Source organism: Haliotis cracherodii, unplaced genomic scaffold (assembly GCF_022045235.1).
Source record: "Haliotis cracherodii isolate W230 unplaced genomic scaffold, xgHalCrac1.p SCAF_15, whole genome shotgun sequence".
Lineage (NCBI taxonomy): Eukaryota > Metazoa > Mollusca > Gastropoda > Lepetellida > Haliotidae > Haliotis > Haliotis cracherodii.
In genome coordinates this window covers 28,837,806-28,858,023 of record NW_027266270.1, presented here as the reverse complement: position 1 = coordinate 28,858,023, position 20,218 = coordinate 28,837,806, and the positions used below count along the sequence as shown (strand labels likewise).

The window sequence follows — 20,218 nt, the reverse complement described above, 5'->3', positions numbered from 1 at the left end:
AACATTTTAGGCATTCAGTATTGAGACCGTGTTTTGTGAACTTATAGGCATTCAGTATTGAGACCGTGTTTTGTGAACTTTTAGGCATTCAGTATTGAGGCCATGTTTTGTGAACTTTTAGGCATTCAGTATTGAGACTGTGTTTTGTGAACTTTTAGGCATTCAGTATTGAGACCGTGTTTTGTGAACTTATAGGCATTCAGTATTGAGACCGTGTTTTGTGAACATTTTAAGCATTCAGTATTGAGACCGTGTTTTGTGAACTTTTAGGCATTCAGTATTGAAACCTTTTTTTGTGAACTTTCAGGCATTCAGTATTGAGACCGTGTTTTGTGAACATTCAGGCATTCAGTATTGAGGCCGTGTTTTGTGAACACTGGAGAGATTCACTATTGTTGTTGTGTGTTGTGAACATTTGAAAGATTCAGTATTATGGTTGTGTGTTGTGCTCGATTACAATTTCACATTACAAACGTTAAGTACTGAAACATTAAAGTTTGTGGTCTTGTAACATATAGGACTGCAGATGATTTGTGCACTGAGTACATTCAGTACTGTCAACTATGGTCTGTAATCAGATGGTAATTCTGTAGTCCAGATACGAATTAGTGATGATATTTTAACCAAGTGCAATTTTAAAAGAAACTGTCATCATCATGTGCCATCGGGTTCAAGGCATAGAAATACTTATAGATCCCTTAGACGTGCTATTTTTCTGTTTACCCGTAAGAAACGGTATTTAGCAACCCATGCTTGTAAGGGGCGACTAGTGGGATCAGGTGGTTAGGCTCGCGGACTTGGTTGATGCATATCATAGTATCCCAATTGCGTATTTCGGTGTCCATGATGTCAACCACTGGATTGGGTGGTCCAGACTCTATTATTTACAAGCCGCTGAAATATTGTTGAGTCCGGCGTTAAACAACAAACAAAAAGACAAAACAATGTGTGTTTGGCAGTTAATAAATAATCATTACCGGATACAATGTGTGGTAAAATGTCCCTCAGACTTGAATATTCTTTACGTCAATAACATGAGATTTCGATTAAAAAGTATATCCTATCTTATAACATGTAAAAGGAAATAAGTAGAACGAACCTAACCAATTGTGAAAACATACTTTTTGGAAGATTTGATCATTGGACCTCTTAGTTGATTGTCTGCAACCTCAGACACTTGGAGCAGACTTAATTTTATACTTAATTTTATGGTGAGCTGTGATCAAGTGAATAAAGCGTCCGCCGGGAGCGGAAGGTCGGTGGTTCGTTCCCCGGCCACGACATACCAAACCACGTTACAATACAGTACTTGATGTTTCTGTGCCTGGCGCTCGGGAATAAGGACTGGTAGGTTTAGGGTGAGTATACTGTGTCTGAGTGGGGTGTGCATGTAAAAACTGCGACATGCTATCTCTGGATAGCACTATAAAACTGCGGTATGCTTTCTGAGTGGACTAGCTAACACTATAAAACCGGCATAAGTCCGAAATAAACACACACACACACACACACACACACACACACACACACACACACACACACACACACACACATGGATGAACATCGCTATACTACTATACTATACTATACGCGATGTCAATCCCTGTTTCAACACACCTCACCTCGTACACATGTAGCCCGACTGTAGGCGACCTACTTGTATTTCTACTTAATCACCGCAAGAGATAGCATATATTTGTATAAGCCAGGCAGTAAATGGTATAATATCCGAGCGTCTGACATGTAGACCAGTCACTCAAACAATTATGTGTGCGCCTATTGACCTCACTGTTTAACAAGTTTTATATACAAATACAAAATATTTGTGATTATGTTAATGTTACCAATTAAGATTTTATCTTTGAAATTTGAAAGCAAGAGATTACTCAAATCTCCTCTTTTTCATTTTGAAGATTTAAAAGCGAATACTGTGTTAAATTAGTCCCCAAATTCGCTGTTAAATGTCTCTTAAACGTTAAAATGTATACTTTCACTCCTATAAGAAGTGCAAAGCATTTGAAAGCGGAAAAAACTTGAGATGTGACTTATATTTTTTCACACAAAAAGGGTAGGCTCTCTCCGGACTTGTTTTGACTTGTGGGTTGATGTTTAGCCAAGTTTTAGATCAGTCTGTGAAAAACATGTAATCCATATTTTCAAAAATATAATCAATTTCGCTTATCTGCCCTGGTCACTTTTCGCCTTGGATTCTGTTTAGGTCATTTATCAGAGCATGTCCGGTAACAGTACCCGTACAAGGAAACATAATCCACACAATGACCTCGTTGTAGCGCTATCACGTGATTGTGGCCGCTCGTCAGTGTTGATGTTGAATGGTCTTCTTGAACAATTTTACTGGAACCTAGTAGAGTGGACACCATGGAAACGGGTACAGGGTGTCGAGGCGTCAACCTCATCAAAGGAGTCGGTGATGTCGTAATAACGTTACTCAGTAAGTGGCAATACCTGTATTGTATGTATAGACACCCACACATCGAGTAGGTATACAATACAGACTCAGCTTTACGCTTCACGTGATATGCTATATATACGAGTGCATGGGTTTGAAAATGATATAACATGTTTGAATCATTATTCAAGGATATGAATAAAATGATGTCAGATTATGGTGATAATCGCTGTTACTGTTATATGTTCTTGTTAGTTGGTTGGTTGGTTGTTTAACGCAGCACTCAGCAGTATTCCAGCCATATGACGGCGGTCTGTAAATAATAAAGTCTGGATCAGACAATCCAGTGATTGACATCATGAGCGACCTACGCATTTGGGATACGATGGCATGCATCAACAAAGTCAGCCAGTCTGACCATCCGATCCCAACAGTCGTCTCTTGTGACTAGCATGAGTTGCAAAAGATCAATTCTAACCCGGGGACCGTTATATGTATATGATTTAGAGTTTATTTTCTGTTTTGTATTAGTTTTCATTTGTCATGAAGCTGTTTGGGCACACCAGAAACCTATGATTATGTTTCCAGGTTTGTCAGCACCATACTCGTGCTCGTGTGTTTCACCGAAGTGGTGAACGTCTTAGACCTTCATCACTTCGGGCTTTCCTCCCACATAAAGCAGACACGCCGTGATATGACTTGAATACTCACAACACAACTCACTCACTCATTGTATGAAATCACATATATCCATGGCAAACATGTGAAATATGGTCAACATGTGAACACGCCTAATATATACACAATATGATCCACAAAATATATTTTGGCATGCAGAACTTGAAAAAGCGCGATCAATCTCAATGAAATGGAAAGGAGCAAAATTTCAAAATTACTTATTCTATAGGCTTGGTGAAATGAGACTAACCGACTTAGAATCATTTATCTTATTACAATGTACACGCCGGAACATCTTGATGAGTGCTCCGTGGCACACTTGAAAAATTACTTTTCTTTCCCTGGATCTTTTCAACAAGACCAATATTCTTCTCCGCTTCACTTTAGAAAATTCATACAGAAATACATAGTGGTGAAAGCGTTCGCTCGTCAGGCCGAAGACCCGGGTTCGATTCCCGACATTGGTACAATGTGTGAAGCCCATTTCTGGTGTACCCCGCCGTGTTATTGCTGGAATATTGCTAAAAGCGGCGTAAAACCAAAACTCACTCACTCACTCAGAATATTCTGCGTGTGTTAGGTTACTGTGTGGTTGGTCAGGTAAAATACATTCTCGGTACTTTATCGATATCATACAATGTCTTTCCTCTCTATTTATCTGAATAAACATAATTTACCGAAGTAGTTCAAGACGATCTTTTTTGCAGTGTTGCTGGTGCTCGGCCTCTTTGAAAAATATGGTGTTCCATTCCGGCAAGGATTCTTCTGTGACGATGACACGATCAAGTACCCGTACAAACAAAGCACCATATCTGTCGCATTATTGTTAATAGTATCGATAGTTATACCCCTAGCAGTGGTAAGGATTCAATTCCAAATGGGTGTATATTCAGGGTATTGCCGTGGGCATTCAGCTACCATGTCTGTAAACGACAGCTTGGATTGTGATATTAGATATGTTTTATCGTATTGATTGTTGTATAATGCGTCTGTGATAGTTACCTACTATTTGATTGTATATTTATGTTTTTATTAATGTATAATATGCTATTCACATCTTACCTCACATTTGCTGAGTAAGGCGTCAACAAAGAACACACACAGACACGCACGCACGCACGCACGCACGCACGCACGCACGCACGCACGCACACACACACACACACATTTTCTGGTAAACTACAACAGTTGCTACTTGTTGACAATGTAACTAGGACATCAGTTTCTAGAATATTACAATGAACTTGGCATTCTCAGGCTAAACATGTCAAAACTGTACGTCTCTATATGTGGGCCGTAATTTCGAAAGAGACGTTAAACCCCATGTCACATCACCTCATTATATATTACCTACACATTGTTCATTCACAGATGGCCATGTGGGATGTTCTTTTCAAAGTATATACACTACGTGGATCCGTGACGTGCCGGGTGACGCTGAGAAGCGTCTATGATGCCGTCCTCGTGTTCCTGTTCGGTGCTGCTCTCACCTTGGTCATCACCGACATCGGCAAGTACAGCATCGGGCGTCTCAGGCCGCACTTCATTTCTGTATGTCAGCCCGACCTGAATACCGTCTGCGCGGAGGGATACGCCCAGCATGATGCTTGTCAAGGGTCCGACGCTCAGAAAATTGCAGAGGCCAGGTTATTATTACGTCTAGTTAGGAATGCTCAACAAAATTCTATTTGGGCACAGTTGGCCAGTGGTTAAAAGTTTGGTTTAATGGCAGTCAGCAATATTCCAGCTATATGACGGAGACCTGTATAATATTCGCGTCCGGACCAGGAACGCAAGTCATTGAAATCATGAGCAACGATCTACCTCATCGAGGGATCCTGTGCACAGCGCGCCAATCAGGAAGCGTAGGTAGCGGAGTGACCGTGTTCGGCACGTTTGACTCCTAAGAGCTTCTAGAGCTTCAGCCCTGCCCATCCTGAAGGCCGTCTCCTTAGTGAGATCGATGGGAGTGTGACTGTTAACCTCCCAACGCCTCAACAACTTGGGTTGTATGATCCCCAGGGAATGAAACTCGTGTGCACACTGATCCTTTGACCGGGGTAATAAAGGTTTCGTTAGCGCCGTGAGAAACCACTTGGTGAATGGAATCTGTCGCATTACGTATCCTGCCCCACCGGTGGTGCCCGTCACAAACACATGCAAGGGAAAGTCACTTATTCACCTGAAACAAACCACGATAAAACTTTTTGAAAGCTTTCCTGAAACCTTGAGTGTTGTAACCGTGAGCAAGAGTCGTATTACGCTCTTAAAAATCTTCGTAGAAAGCGCATGCTACACTGTACCTCAAAAGTTGTGAAATGTGGTCTCTAAGGGCATGAACTGCTGGAATATTGCTCGAGAGCAAGGAATCCCCAGTGGGGTTGATTCCTCCAAAGAAATTGTTGACCAAGACCTTGATTTCGCAGATGTAGTTCTTGGACCTAGTCCAAACCACTCAACCCGTGAAGATCCGGAGTAGAATAGGTCTTCAGCAACCAATGCTTGCCGGAAAAGGCGACTATGCTTGTCGTAAGAGGCGACTAACGGGATCGGGTGGTCAGGCTCGCTGACTTGGTTGATGCATGTCATCGTATCCCAATTGCGTACATCAGCGAAGATTCCGGGGTAGAATAGGTTTTCAGCAACCCATGCTTGCCGTAAAAGGTGACTCTGCTTGTCGTACAAGGCGACTAACTTAGTCGCTGACTTAGTTGATGCATGTCATCGATCCCAATTGCGTGGATCGATGCTCATGATATTGATCACTGGATTGTCTGGTCCAGACTCGATTATTTACAGACCGCCGTCATATAGCTGGAATATTGCTGAGTGCGGCGTTAAACAACCAACCAACCAACCAATTGCGTACATCGATGCTCATGATGTCAATCTCCAGACTCTATTATTTACAGACCGCTGGAATATTGCTTAGTCCGTCTTTAAACAAAAAACAAACAGACAAAAAATGTGTGTCTGACAGTTATAAATAGTCAATGTATGATAGAATGTCCTTAAGACTTGACTATTCTTTACGTCAATAACGTGAGATTTACAGACCCCTTCATATGGCTGGAATATTGCTGAGTGCGGCGTTAAACAACCAACAACTAACAACCAACCCAACCACAGCCTTGACATTGCTCACTTATCACTGTATTCTTCAATGCAACACGGCAGTCCAAATTATAGCACAATTTTCTATATTTCAGACTGTCTTTTCCATCAGGCCATGCATCAATCTCCTTCTTCGGGATGACGTACTTTGCGGTGTGTATCTAACTATATTACCCGTTTTCTTAAAATAATCATTCGAGATTCAGTGTCAGGATCGCAATACAGAGTACACGGAATTTCAATCGAATAGAATAACCTGCCAAAGTTGTGGGATAAATAAGTTATTATTCAGGTTATGTTTTAAGATCTTATAATGCCCACTATAAATACAAATAAAAGCGGAGAAACCATTTCCCTATTCATAAGAAATCTCTGCCAAAAGCAGAATTTATTGTTCGATTACGACTATATCATGAGCATAAATATTATATATATGAATCACTATCAAATAGTGATGATACCAGGGTGCTGTTGTGCAAAACAACCAAGGACTACGATGATAGTAAGCATATGTTCAAGTATGGGAGTTACGACCACCTTAGCGCTAAGATTGCCTTGGTCAATGGCACCCAGGTGTGGCACCCGTCACAAACACATGCAAAGCAAGTCAATTGTTCACATGCAATGATGACATTCTTTGCATCAACATTCTTCACACTATTAACCTACAGGTGTTCCTGTACGCCCGGTTGCCTAAATCAGGCCCAAGTCTCCTGAAACCGGTTGCCGTGGCTCTCGTGCTGAGCGTGGCGTTCTACATCTCCCTGTCACGTGTCTTCGACTACTGGCACCATCCTGGGGACGTCATATTTGGCGCTGTTCTAGGAGCGTCTGTAGCTCTAACTTTGGTGAGTCTCACAGTGTAGCTATATGCGATGATGCTTTATTTATGAAATCTCAAGTTCATCTTCTGTCATTTTCTTACAAGATGTAAATACCCGTGAAGATCCGGAGTAGAATAAGTCTTCAGAAACCAATGCTTGCAGTAAAAGGCAACTACGCTTGTCGCAATTGGCGACTAACGGGATCGGGCGGTCAGGCTCGCTGACTTGGTTGATGCATGTGATCGATCCCAATTGCGTGGATCGATGCTCATGATGTCAATCACTGGATTGTCGGGTCAAGACTCGATTATTGACAGACCGCCGTCACATAGCTTGAATATTACTGAGTGAGGCGTTAAACAAGAAACAAACAAACAAATCATTGACTAAATATGAAATTAAACGCTATCACATGAAGACAAGTTAAGTTGAAGTTCAGTAAGCCTCTGTTACGAACAACGTGGTCGCTCGTCATTATGAGTTCCTTGTTCGATTCTCAATACTGGTGAACACAGTGGGGAATTCGGGTTAGAATAGGTCCCCAGGATCCATTGCTTCTTAATGAAAGACAAAACAATGATGAAAATTTATGGATGGATGACACCAGGTCCACTTGCACAAGTAAAGCGATCTTAACGCTACAACGTCGCTTTGTGCAAGTGTGCAAGTGGTCCCTACCCGTGAAGATCCGGGGTAGAACAGGTCTTCACCCATGCTTGCCGTAAAAGGCGACTATGTTTGTAAGAGGCGGCTAACGGGATCGGGTGGTCTTGGTTGATGGATGTCATCGTATCCTGATTGCGTGGATCGATGCTCATGATATCAATCACTGGATTGTCTGTTCCAGACTCAATTATTTACACAGACCGCCTTCATATAGCTGGAAAATTGCTGAGTGCGGCGTTAAAAAACAAACAAACAAAAAAGGCAAGTGGTCCCAGGTTAAGCGAAGAATCTGCTCCGGTCACGCCAACTGTTTACATCATTACGTGTTTTGGTTGCTGCAGGGCGTCTTTGTTGCGAAACTGCGCCCGACGTCCAACAACAAGAATGCTGTCGACAGTCGACCTACAATTGCGACCGTTACATGAAGAGTGAGCCGCAATCTGTCATCAAGTCGGGAAGCATTGAATCTCCATCTCATTAAATCAGATCTTATTTCTGTCTATCGCAAAACAAAGATCTGAGGACATCGTATTACGACTCACGTCGGGTCGACCTTTCATCCAACCAATCAGAGCGTCGCTTACCAGATCAGGACAGTGACAGTCGGAATGTATTTTCTAATCATACAACCTCAAAATATTTAAAACGGGGTATTCCAAACGAAATTTGGATGAATCCTTACAATCTAGGCCATCTATTACCCTTTCCAGAATGATATTTTGATCTGTTCTAAACTTTTAATCAAGAATTTGTCAAAATATGTTTCGTAGCGTAGTCGCCAATTTGAAAATAGTGTCATAAAGCACGAGAAAGCTGCCTTCTGATTGGCTAATGGCAGTGTTTGCCTCTTGCTTCAATAGGACAAACATTTGAAGTGAAGAGACTTGGCATTGTCCATGAGATGTACTGCCATACAATCTCGGTGATCTGATAGACATTCCAGAATGTTCTTTTGTTCAATTATCAAATTTTGAATTGAGAATTTCACAAAACATTTTTCAATGCGTAGTAGCCAGTTTGAAACAAGGGCCGTATAGCTCGAGAAAGCTGCTTTCTACTTGGCCAATGTCGACTTCACCTTAGTCATTTAATTGAAGTTCGCGCAAGGTTGTTCTGACGTGACCTGTAATGGGATGTCCTAAGATCTTTGTTTTGCGGTAGTAAGAACCTAAAATCTGATTTTAATGACATTGAATGAATCTGAAAATGACATAAAACGTCAACGCCAGAGAATAACCTCGATTATCCACCGAAACAGATTCATTGGGCGTTACAAGCTTAACGGTAAAAATAACGGGGAAATTATGTGAACAGTTCACTGAAAATCAGTGATGACACCAGGTGTCCGTGGACTTAACGTTTTGATAGTCCACTGCATGTTTCTATATTACATGTCGGGTGACAGTTAAATGTTCTTACACAGTATCAGTGAATAGTCCCTCACTAATGAGTAAAATGGTATGGACGCCCATAAAAGAATGTTTCTTGTCAGATACATTTTTCACCTTGTTCTCAGAAGGCAGTAAACCCACAAATCCAAATCAAACATTGCGGCATAACTATGACAACGTAAGATACCTACAATGTTAAAATCCAGTCATTAAAAAGTTACATTCATGGAACAAATATTTAAAACCAAGGTTTTAGGGGACAAAACCAAAACCGCCTGACAGCTCCGACAAAAATTCAAATTACCAAGACGATAATGATAAAAAATGTGAACAAAATTTCATGGGTATCACATATATTAATACGCCATTGGCAGTTCGCTTTGACAGGATTATTATTCATTACCGTATTATTGTCATTACCCCACGTTGTGGTACTCACCCATTATGTAGCCATTATTACTATTCTTCCAATTTACACATTCAAAGATCATTTCTTTTAAATATGTAAATTATTAGGAAGAACGTATATATAGTTATTCTTGTAATGAATGGACATTTTACGTCTCTACAAAATACAGCGATTTCATGGAATTACCATATATATTTAAAGGGGGACTTTGTTCTCCGGTCTGCAGCCTGGCGGTCCAGATCTGTATCACATACCGTTACCTGTGTGAAACTGTGCCCATCTCACTATGAATAACATTGTCGTAGCCGTATGATTGATCTCAATATGTATAATTAAACTTTAGTTACAGTGTTGTTGTCTATTGACCTGATACAAATTTGTTTGGAGTGCAAATTGACAGCCCCCCTTTAAATTAGTAAGTGTCTGAGTTGGATTTAATGATGTTTTGAATAGAATTCCAGTTATATCACGGTGTTTCAGCTTAACGTGGGAGGAAAACCCGAAGTCATGCAGGTCTTAGACGTTTACCACCAAGGTGAATCTCACGAGCACGTGTATGGTGCTGACAAACTGAGAAACATAATTGGGGTGAACCCTTTTAAAAGTAAACATTAGCAATGATAAAAACATTATCATGCAGATTGACCTTACGTGTTCAGTACGTATCGTTTATTACCTCCATTGTGCTGTCCCACATGCGGTCTTTTTTATGAGATTTATAGCGATTAACCAAAAACTCTCTTATTGAGATAACATAGCATCATTATGTTTATGACAATAAAGTATTTCATGACACTCTGAATCTTGTCTCTTCCTCGTGCTAGGCAACTTCAGTCGCCATTTCAACTTTAGTTGTTTCAGCCGGGGTTTCCTCAACCCTTGCTTCCTCCGGTGAATCCTCCATCACTTCCGGTTCCTCCTCCGGGCACTGCTGGTCCTCCTCCCCTCCCTGCGCCACGTGACACGTATACACGGGGCGTACTTTGAAGAACTGAAATTGTATTGATTATAATTCAATTGTTAATTCTAATCAGGTATTAGCAGTATATTCTCTGGCCTGTAAGGGAGTGACAATTTGATATTCGGGGGCGGGGAGCTGAAGAAAAAATGATATTGCTTCAGGGTGTGGAAAAAGAATCCTACCACACAAAAAATAGTTGCAAGGAGTTTTTCTATAAAAAACATCAGGCTCGTAGTTTGAAAAATCGTAATCTGGTTTTGTGACGATAGTAAATCTAGGTCTGGAATGTCTGGGCTTGTTTCATTTCGTTTTCCACAAAATAATATTTCCGATTTGACTCTTCTTCCCACTAAGAACAACTAGTAGGTAAGAATGTCGGTGGTGTGTGATAACGTACTGAACAGGGCAGAACATTGTATGAAGGGATATGACAATATTTCATAGTGTCAGTATCATTCACATTGTGTAACCATTTACATTGTGTATTGGTAGTTTGTTTTTGATATTCAAAAATGAGTCCATGAGACATGAGTCCAGTCTTTTGGGGTATTTTAAAACCAATGAGTAGACCTTATTAAAATTTATATTCCCGTGAAGACCCGGGGTAGAATAGGTCTTCAGCAACCCATTCTTGCCGTACAAGTCGACTGTTTGTCGTAAGAGACGACTAACTAACGTACCCACCCACTCATGAACTCACTCACCACTAACATGGCAATGCTGAACCCCAGGATGTCTCCGGCCAGGATGTCCTCCCAGTGGTGCAGGTGGTCGTACAGACGGCTGAGGCCGCAGCACAGAGCCATGTAGAACAGTGTGAGCTGCAGTACAGGCCGGAGGAGTGGACAGCTGGACCAGGTCAGGCGTCGCTGCAGGTACAGCTGGATAAGCAGACAGACATGACTGCACGGAGGGACATTTGTTATCGACAAACATTGTAACTGGGTTACAGCACATTCACTACAAATGGGAAGAGCGAAAAATATATTTTGCCACATCGACCGAATCTAAATTCCATGATCCCTTGAAGAGACTGAAATTCATTGCATTAACTTCCACGCAAACTTTCAACTTTCTAGGGTTTGTTGTTTTTTAAAAATTAATGAACGTTAATATTAGTTTTAAAAAATATTTAAAAGCTCACAATACAATCACAACAATTTTAACAAACGAGGATTTCATCATGCGTGGCAAATATTAGCTTCATCAATATGGCTGTTGTGGCGACCATATTGAAAATAGGATACGAATTCTTTAACAAATTCAAGTTCCATACATTAAGTTAGTTGAATAAAATTGAAATGCATGACGTTTGTATTGGCTCACTCCATCTTGAGAAGAGGAGAAAGTACTCACGATTAGGAAGACCATGAAATACATAGAGAGGGAGGCGTGACCTGAAGGGAATGACACCCTGTGGAAACAACAGATACATGTGGGTGACATGAATCACGACAACAGTTGACATGTAGGCACCAAATTCTATCACGGCCGGCCACTGCTAGTTTATTATGTGACCAGTGTCCTACGTTATGACCTACGTAATGCCACGTGGTAAGTAAAGTCAATCACCAGGCAGAACATATCTCGTGATAATCTCGCTAGCTCTGTTTGAAGCTGATCCAGAAAGGTTCATGCAATGATTTGTGACTATAGATGAAACCTGGATTCACCACTTCCAGCCCAGACAAGCCCAAACAAAACAGTAGATTAGTAAGCATTTATCACTTATTATCTCAATACCGAAGGGGACTATATTGATAACTTATCATTTGAATGTCTTCAGGCCAAGTCTTTCTAAGTGAGGCTACATCAGTCAATATAATATAATACGTCAACTTCAGAGAATAACCAGTCTTGATATCCGACGAAACAGATTCAATTGGGCCTTTGAGGCAAAATAAAGGTAGAAATCATATGAATGAATGTGAAACAATCTCAACCCTCATATCAAAGTTCCGTAAGTGGACTCAAATACAATACAAATACAGTATGTGCCTTGTCCTATGCCGTCCTACGGCCGAAAATGAATGTCAGGAAAATAGTATGGTTTAAAATACATATAACGTTGCAAAATGCTTCTAAAAAATATTGAGGCTCATAGTTTTAATTTAAAAACATTTGGTTTTGCAGCTGTAGCTGAAAAAAAATAACCGGTCTCATACAAACCCCATGAGGTGTGCCAGAAACCCATGATCGTGTGTTCGAAACCTAGATTCGGCCTGATTACGGTTTTAACATCACACCCGTACCCATCAAGCGGACCCGTGAAGATTCCTGGGTAGAATAGGGGTTGAGCAACCCATGCTTGCCGTAAAAAAGTGACTATGCTTGTCGTAAAAGGCGACTAACGGGATCGAGTGGTCACGCTCGCTGACTTGGTTGATGCATGTCATCGATCCGATTGCGTGGATTGAAGTTCATGATATCGATCACTGGATTGTCTGATCCAGACTCGATTATTTACAGACCGCCGTCATATAGCTGGAATATTGCTGAGTGCGGCGTTAAACAACAAACAACAAACCCATCAAGCGGTTAACATTTTTAGACCTACATCACATGCTTTCCTCCCACTAATTATCTGTAAGTCAAAGCTACTACCAGTCAAGTATGTGTTATCTGAAAATATAGTTTTAAAAATCGGTTTTCGGATAAAAAATAATACTAGTAGTTCGAAAAGTTTGACATTTGACAACGTATCAAACTAAATGAGTTTCCAGAAAAATATATTTACCTGGTCTTGTTAATAATATTCTCGTTGGTCTCTGTACAAATGTTCTTTGTAATATACCCGCCATTACGACAGTCAACGCTTGACCAATCAGGTTTGCAGACATCAAAGAAATTTGGACGAAGTCGACCGATCACAAACTTCGGTACATTGGTGGTCAGGTGGGTAACAGCGCCTCCAAAGAAGAAAGGAACAATGGCTTCAAGCGACTTCTGTATCATCGACACCCAGAGGGTTCCCCCTTTGCCCTGCTTGGTGATGATGAAGCATTCCACCAAGATCATCTGAAATAGACACCTGATTATAGTTTCACATAAATGGGCTCTTTAACTATTTAAGTAATTCCCATGTTGCAATTCCGGATTCGATTTGGTTTAACGCCGCACAAGTTTTTTCTTGTCGTACTTAAGACTTCATAATAGATTGGCTGGTGGTCAGGCTCGGTTACTTGGTTGATAGCGTGGCATCGTGCCCCGACGGGGTTTGTCTGGTCCATATTATGTTAGTAACAGGCCGCCAAGCCACAAGCAAATGTCTCTGAGTTCCAGTACGTTCGATGTGTATTGATTAATACGGCGTTTCGGGGTAAGGCCGCTAAGGGTCTATTGGCGAGTAATTATAATTTGCCTTTTCAATATAAGGATTGGATTCAAAGGCAGACCAGGTACCCAGTTCCCCATGTTTGTATGATCCGATTTATGAGGATCGGTTGCTGCGATGTGTGACTCGGACAATTATTGTCGCAAAATGTCATCGTGCCCCGACGTAAGGATCGTTGCTCATACTGTCACCCACTGGTCCCGCCCTCCCCATCACATAGCTCGGACATTTCATTCAGCTCATGTGAACCTGTGTACATTGACAAACTGAAACAGGCATAAAATATACAAAAATAACGTCCTAGTATATACTACTCAATATTTCATAAGGATGTTCTGAGTGACATTGTCTGCTTGGGGAGGGTGTCATACAAATAGTATCCTATATCAACATGCCACTGGAGTATGTTCAGCTTCATTTAAAGTTAATAAATGTAAGTACACAATTCAAGTACACCAGTTGCTGTCCTCAAGCTACGTAACAGTAGGAAACAGCCCCGTATCCCTCTCAAACGTTCATGAGTATAGTTCTAGAAACGGTTAATGCTCTGCTCTGCCACAGACACAGGGGACAGCGGCCTGACAATCAAATTGGACCATACAATCCGGACACAGGGTGGTAATGTTACACGTATTTCTGACTCCAGAATTCATTCGCGTAAAAAAATGGAATTACACATGCAAAACATAATACAGAACGAAAAAAAACCAGTCCCTTGAAAAGTTAGTTGCAGTATTAACGTCGTTTTCGTTGCCTTTTGCGAGGAACAACGGCAACAAAACCAAATGTCCTGTTATTGCATCCCACTTTTCTGGGAGTTAACTTTACTTCCAGAACACCCTGACGCGCAGTTCGTTGAGCAGACCTGCGTACCATAATTGTTCCGGGATCGATTGATTGCTGGAGACTATCAAAGAATCGTCCTTATAAAGTTCCTTGACCTGTCAGCACCATACCAGTAATCGTGCGGTGAAAGTCCACGACATGCATCACTGAAGCTGCTTGTTGAACTGAGACACTGCTCAAGGCGACGGAAAAACTAAATCACACATGAGGGTTCATACCAGCTTGGCTAGAATGTGTGTGTTAGAAACGGGCAATACGTCATGACTGGCATAACCGAGATGCTGTTCCAGGTATTTGTTTCCAGTGTCATCACCTTGGTCTCCGACTGACTGACCTGCTAAAATTCACTACCAATGCCATTTTTCACAAGGTGAGGTGAGGTGAGGTGAAATTGGGTTTAACGTCGCGTCCAAGATTATTTCACTTATATAGCGACGTACATGTACGTGTATGTGTTTGTGTGGCTGCCTGTACTAGTCCAGACTGATGCCGATTTATAGTGCTAGCCCACTGAGATACCATGCGGCAGTTTAACATGAATACCCCACTCAGACACAGTATACTGACTCCGAGCCGACCAGTCCTTGTTTTAGCCCCTTAATGCCGGTCGCAGGCAGGGTAACAACAAGTACCATCTTTTAACGTCTTTTGGTATGACGCGGCCGGGGTTTTTCACAAGGCTTCCTTAGCGCTACTAGTGTGGTGACCCGTGAAGATCCGGGGTAGAATAGTTCTTCATCAACCCATGCTTGCCATAAAAGGCGACTACGCTTGTCGTAAAAGGCGACTTTCGGGATCGGGTGGTCAGGTTGATGCATGTCATCGATCTCAATTGCGTAGATCGATGCTCATGATTTTTATCACTGGATTGTCTGGTCCAGACTCGATTATTTACAGACCGCCTTCATATAGCTGAAATATTGCTGAGTGCGACGTAAAACAACAAACCAAGCAACCAACCAACTAGTGTAATATACGATCAATTAATACATTTCATTAGTAATCAGTATTCATGTGACTATTCATATTTAGTTCGTGAAAATAATTTTGATTTGCAACAACACTAGAAAGTGGCATTAAACAGAATTCTTTTTTTAATTAACATGTGGTTACTTTTTGAATCGACCTTACCACAACAGCCGGCAGGCCGAAGCCGACCCCATAAAGAACTGCGTTGCTGACAGACGCCCCTGGCTTGTAAGGCTGCTGCAGACGGGGGTCATGGCACTGGAAGCCCTGGTGCACAGGAGTCACGATCTTCTTGAAGGTGGCTGTTATTATTGCGACTGAAATGAGGGGAGTATTTGGTGAAGAGAGTACACTTGGATGGACTGGACTTTAGAAGGTTTTCAGCCAGTCATGACGATTTGTTCAAAGAATGATCCAATGACTACCGTAAAGTTTCTATTCCGGGCACCGTTGGTACTGGTACTAGTCCGGACTAATGCCGACCGTATAGTGCTAGCCCACTGTTATACATGGATACCCTACCCGTGAAGAACCCGGTCAGAATAGGTCTTCAGCTACCTATTCTTGCCATAAAAGTCGTCTATGCTTGTCGTAAGGGGCGACTAACGTGATCGGGTGGTCGGCTCGCTGATTTGGTTCATGCATGTCATTGTATCCCAATTGCGTGGATCCATGCATATTATGTCAATCACTGTATTGTCTGGTCCAGACTAAAGTATGTACAGACCGCCGTCATATAGCTTGAATATTGCTGAGTGCGGCGTTAAATAACAAACAGACATGGATACCCCACTCAGACACTTGTACTTGCCCCTCCCCCTACCCTCTGGAAGGCCGAGCGCCAAAAGCAGGTACCAGGTACCGTCTTTTGGTACCATCTTATGCCCTTCCTCTCCCCAGGCAGACAATCTACACACTAGCTGTGTAGTTATAATAATGAGAATGGAGTTATAATATACCGGATAATCGAGGATGAATCACAACGTGTGACTTTACTGATGTGTAATTGTGCGACTGATTTGCCTGGCCAAAACGCGGTAATTTACATGCCGCCGTGCATTGACTATTGCTAACTAAACCATGGTGCAACATACTTTACAGTTAGTTTTTCGGCCGTAGCATAGAAAAGTTTGCATTCATAAAACAAACAATGGATGTCACAATGCCGCCGGTATTTGACATGTCTCGTGACCATGAACTGACCCACTTCTCCACAGAATCCGACCAAGAGCGGATCCATAATTATCGTGGCTGACGACGGAATGATTTGAATCTCTACCAGCGTCCCAAGAGCGTGCATTGAACATGCATTACAATCATCAGCTGTTTAAGCTTTAAAACTTACTAATTATGACAATGCACACATCTGCCGCCACCCTGGAGTGCCACTTGTACCGTGAGGGAATACTAATTTTTCTCGCCATACCATTGATCTTTCTCTCTCTCTATTTTCGACAGAGCGACCCAGTGTTGGACTCGGCAAATTACCCCCGCAGTAGCGGCCGTAGTTTAGCTGGGATATTTTGTCACTGATAGGCTGGAATGTGATGCTGGGACGCTGACCTACTTTGTAGGATGTGATGAGGCAAATATTTAGCCAAATCCAGAAGATGTCTATTGGTAGTTAAACCCGCCACTTCTCCAACCAAGAAAGTACGGAAGGTCTGTCAACTTTGAGGCACTGCACGGTTCACAAATGTGCTCAGCTGGGTCCAATTACAGTCTTAGTGTTAACAAAACACAAGCATTTGTCTGATAAAGATACTGTATTGCCATACTCCTCTACGGGGTGCAAAAAAAGCATTATTTGTTTGATACTTTACAAATTGTTCATTTTTCCCTATTGAAATTCATTGCTGTATTAGAAAGAATATCATTGATGATATACAGCGCAGAGTATTGCAAAAACGGGCATGTAGCTATTATGTAGTGACTATGCTTGTCGTAAGAGGCGACTAAGGGGATCGGGTGGTCAAGCTCGCGGACTTGGTTGATCCATGTCATCGTATCCCAATTGGGTGGACCGATGCTCATGACATCAATCACTGTATTGTCTGGTCCAGACTCAATTATTTACACATCGCCGTCATATAGCTGGAATATTGCTGAGTGCGGCGTTAAACAACAAACAAACAAAACAGCTTGAGAGACCAGTGCGATTTTTTTCCAAGATAATGTTTATTTCTCTCTACTTGATATTGTAGAATATATACTGACTTCCAAGAGACTACACAAACCTTGTTTCTTGCGGGTGTATCTGTATTTGACTATAGGGATTTACATACATGTAATTTATATGTTTATTCAGCCTCAGAAATTCGTATTTTAAGACTAGTCCAGATGACTAGTGAAAAACCTCATTTCACTTGTCACCCGAGTTTGTAGCTAGTCCTACATGAAGCAAACAAAGAGGTTTAGTATCGGACTTTTTAGTTCCACTAGTTGCTTAATTGAAGCGTAGAGTACTGGTTCGAAATTATAGACCTCAAATGCTGCTATTGACCATGGGGACTACCATCATAGTAGTTTTACTTGTCCTCAGTACAACTTAGAAGTCTCGGACTAGCGGGTTAGTGAATTTAGGAGGTTGTTCGTTTTACCCCATGGGGTACCCGGGTTAGAATAGGTTACCATATGCTTGACGCACGAGACGAGTAAACGGAGTGCGTGGTAAGGGTCGGTGGTTTGTATTGAATGACGCCGTACCTTAACGTAGGGTGGGACGTTGCTCATAATATCAATCACTAGCTTTTCTGCTCCACATTCTATTTACCGTATGATGACGTATTACGGCGTTGTTGTCTTCAAACCGTATAAGGGACCGGTGACAAATAATGCCCTCCGATTTTCTTTTTAGTCACCACAAGGAACTAGTCAAATGATACGTAAGGAACCATGAAGGTGACAGGGGGATTGAGTTTGGCTTAACAGTATTCCAATTATATCACGGCTTAATGTGGGAGGAAACCCCGAAGTGATCAGGTTATGGTGAACTGCGACATGTAAGGTAAAATGACCACCCGTGCCCCGAACATGACAGAATATGTCTGACCAGTAAAAACAACTTGGCGTTACAATTTCTAAAGAGTGATATTACTCCAAATCTCACGACTACTAATCTAAAATCACTTCAATTTTAAAACAAATATATATCTTCTGACATGCAATCTCGACTAAAATTGAACCGGATACAATATTGTATTTAAACGACCAAGGTTTAGATCTAGATAGTTTCTTAGATATGTTTTTGTTTATTATAAATAAGAATGACAGATGGAACCGATCTAGGTCTACTACCTGCGACGTCACACAGATTTTGACATGGTCAAAGGGAGACAATTCAATCGATTTATATTCCATGGGGGTAAAGTTCGTGGTCAAAGGGAAGTAATTCATCTTGGTAATTAGACTGAGCTCCTGTCTGACAAAAAGCGCTAAACTTGCGTCGCATACAAACTGTTGAACCAGATTACTTTGGTAATTTCAAACGGGCTTACGCCCCTTATACAAGATCCCTTCGAGTTTTACATGCAAACTTCAGACACTGCGTTGTTCTTTGTCAAAAAGAAGTAACTGTGGAATCCTCTGTCTTTCTTGTGGCTTTGTTGTGCGGCGAGGAGCCCAAATGCTCGGAAACCAGTCTAACATAATCTGTATTCTATGCGCATGTCCAAACTATGTTATGACGTCATTCGACCTCGTAACAAGGGAGATAACCAGTATTTTCTAAGCTCTTATTCAGTGCGTGAATGGACTATTGCTGTGAGGAGCTTGAATTTCCCTATAGAACTCGGAAAATTCCACGCAGTGTGAGGAGTTTAAGTAAACAGACTGTATGGAGCTAATATAAGGGACCTTACTCATATATATATATTTTTTCAGCATATCATAACACGATTATCTCCCTTAGACCATTCCCTGCATTGATGGCGCGGCACGGGTTGCCTCCTTTACATACCGCGCTGACAGGGTATAACTATTCTTGCAAAGACGTGTATCTACAAAATGTCTTTATCTTTATTCATTGTTTGTTATGATTAAATTTGATTATTCTGAAACAAATACGAATCGAAATGTTTGTATCTTCATGAAATAAGGCAGTAGATCTAGATCGATGCTCGCAATGATGTGTATCAGTAGTAACCGCCTGGTTAGTTTTGGCTTCACGGTGGGTTTCCTATAATTTGTATGAAGTAAGAAATGACAAAATCTACGCAGCGATAGATGGAATCACTGTATATGTCAATCTCATCGAAAAATGGAATCACTGTATATGTCAATCTCATCGAAAAATCGATCTCAGTTCTCACAACCGCGAAACAAAGATCTGAGGACTTCCTATTACGGGTCACGTATGTTAGATTGCAATTGTCGCGGGTTTTCATGCCATTTACTTTCTCAAACACCAACACAGCTACCCGCTTTATAGTGGAGGTGAATCCTATATCGCAACACAGAAATAAAAGCAGCTAAGTGTTGCTTCCATTCCAAGTTTCTACAGTTTACTTGTAGAACGCATGCTGTCATTTATATATATACGATCGTGGTTTTCAAACAATTATGAAATTTGACACTTTTTTTCAAGAACTGGCACACAAATACAGGTGTTAAGTGTT

General features: G+C 41.4%; 2 protein-coding genes across 3 annotated transcripts; one reads left to right on the top strand and one right to left on the bottom strand.

Annotated features, from left to right (window-relative positions):
• Nucleotides 1-2,317: 2,317 nt before the first annotated feature.
• LOC139462483 (phospholipid phosphatase 1-like) lies at nt 2,318-10,280 on the top strand. Its single transcript, XM_071244242.1, has 6 exons — nt 2,318-2,452; nt 3,796-3,947; nt 4,460-4,734; nt 6,298-6,355; nt 6,874-7,050; nt 8,034-10,280. Exons 1-6 carry the CDS (start codon nt 2,380-2,382, stop codon nt 8,115-8,117), a joined length of 819 nt encoding a protein of 272 aa, XP_071100343.1. The 5' UTR covers nt 2,318-2,379; the 3' UTR covers nt 8,118-10,280.
• Nucleotides 10,160-17,085, bottom strand: LOC139462479 (phospholipid phosphatase 2-like). Of its 2 annotated transcripts, none has more exons than XM_071244235.1 (6): nt 16,948-17,085; nt 15,765-15,919; nt 13,191-13,471; nt 11,810-11,867; nt 11,158-11,334; nt 10,160-10,483 (listed from the first exon to the last, which is right to left on the bottom strand). In XM_071244235.1, the coding sequence occupies exons 1-6, from the start codon at nt 17,024-17,026 to the stop codon at nt 10,313-10,315; spliced, it is 921 nt and encodes a 306-aa protein (XP_071100336.1). In that variant the 5' UTR covers nt 17,027-17,085; the 3' UTR covers nt 10,160-10,312. The 2 variants fall into 2 exon arrangements, with proteins under 2 accessions (XP_071100336.1, XP_071100337.1); XM_071244236.1 differs by lacking the exon at nt 16,948-17,085 and adding an exon at nt 16,426-16,486.
• Between the last annotated feature and the right edge of the window lie 3,133 nt (nt 17,086-20,218).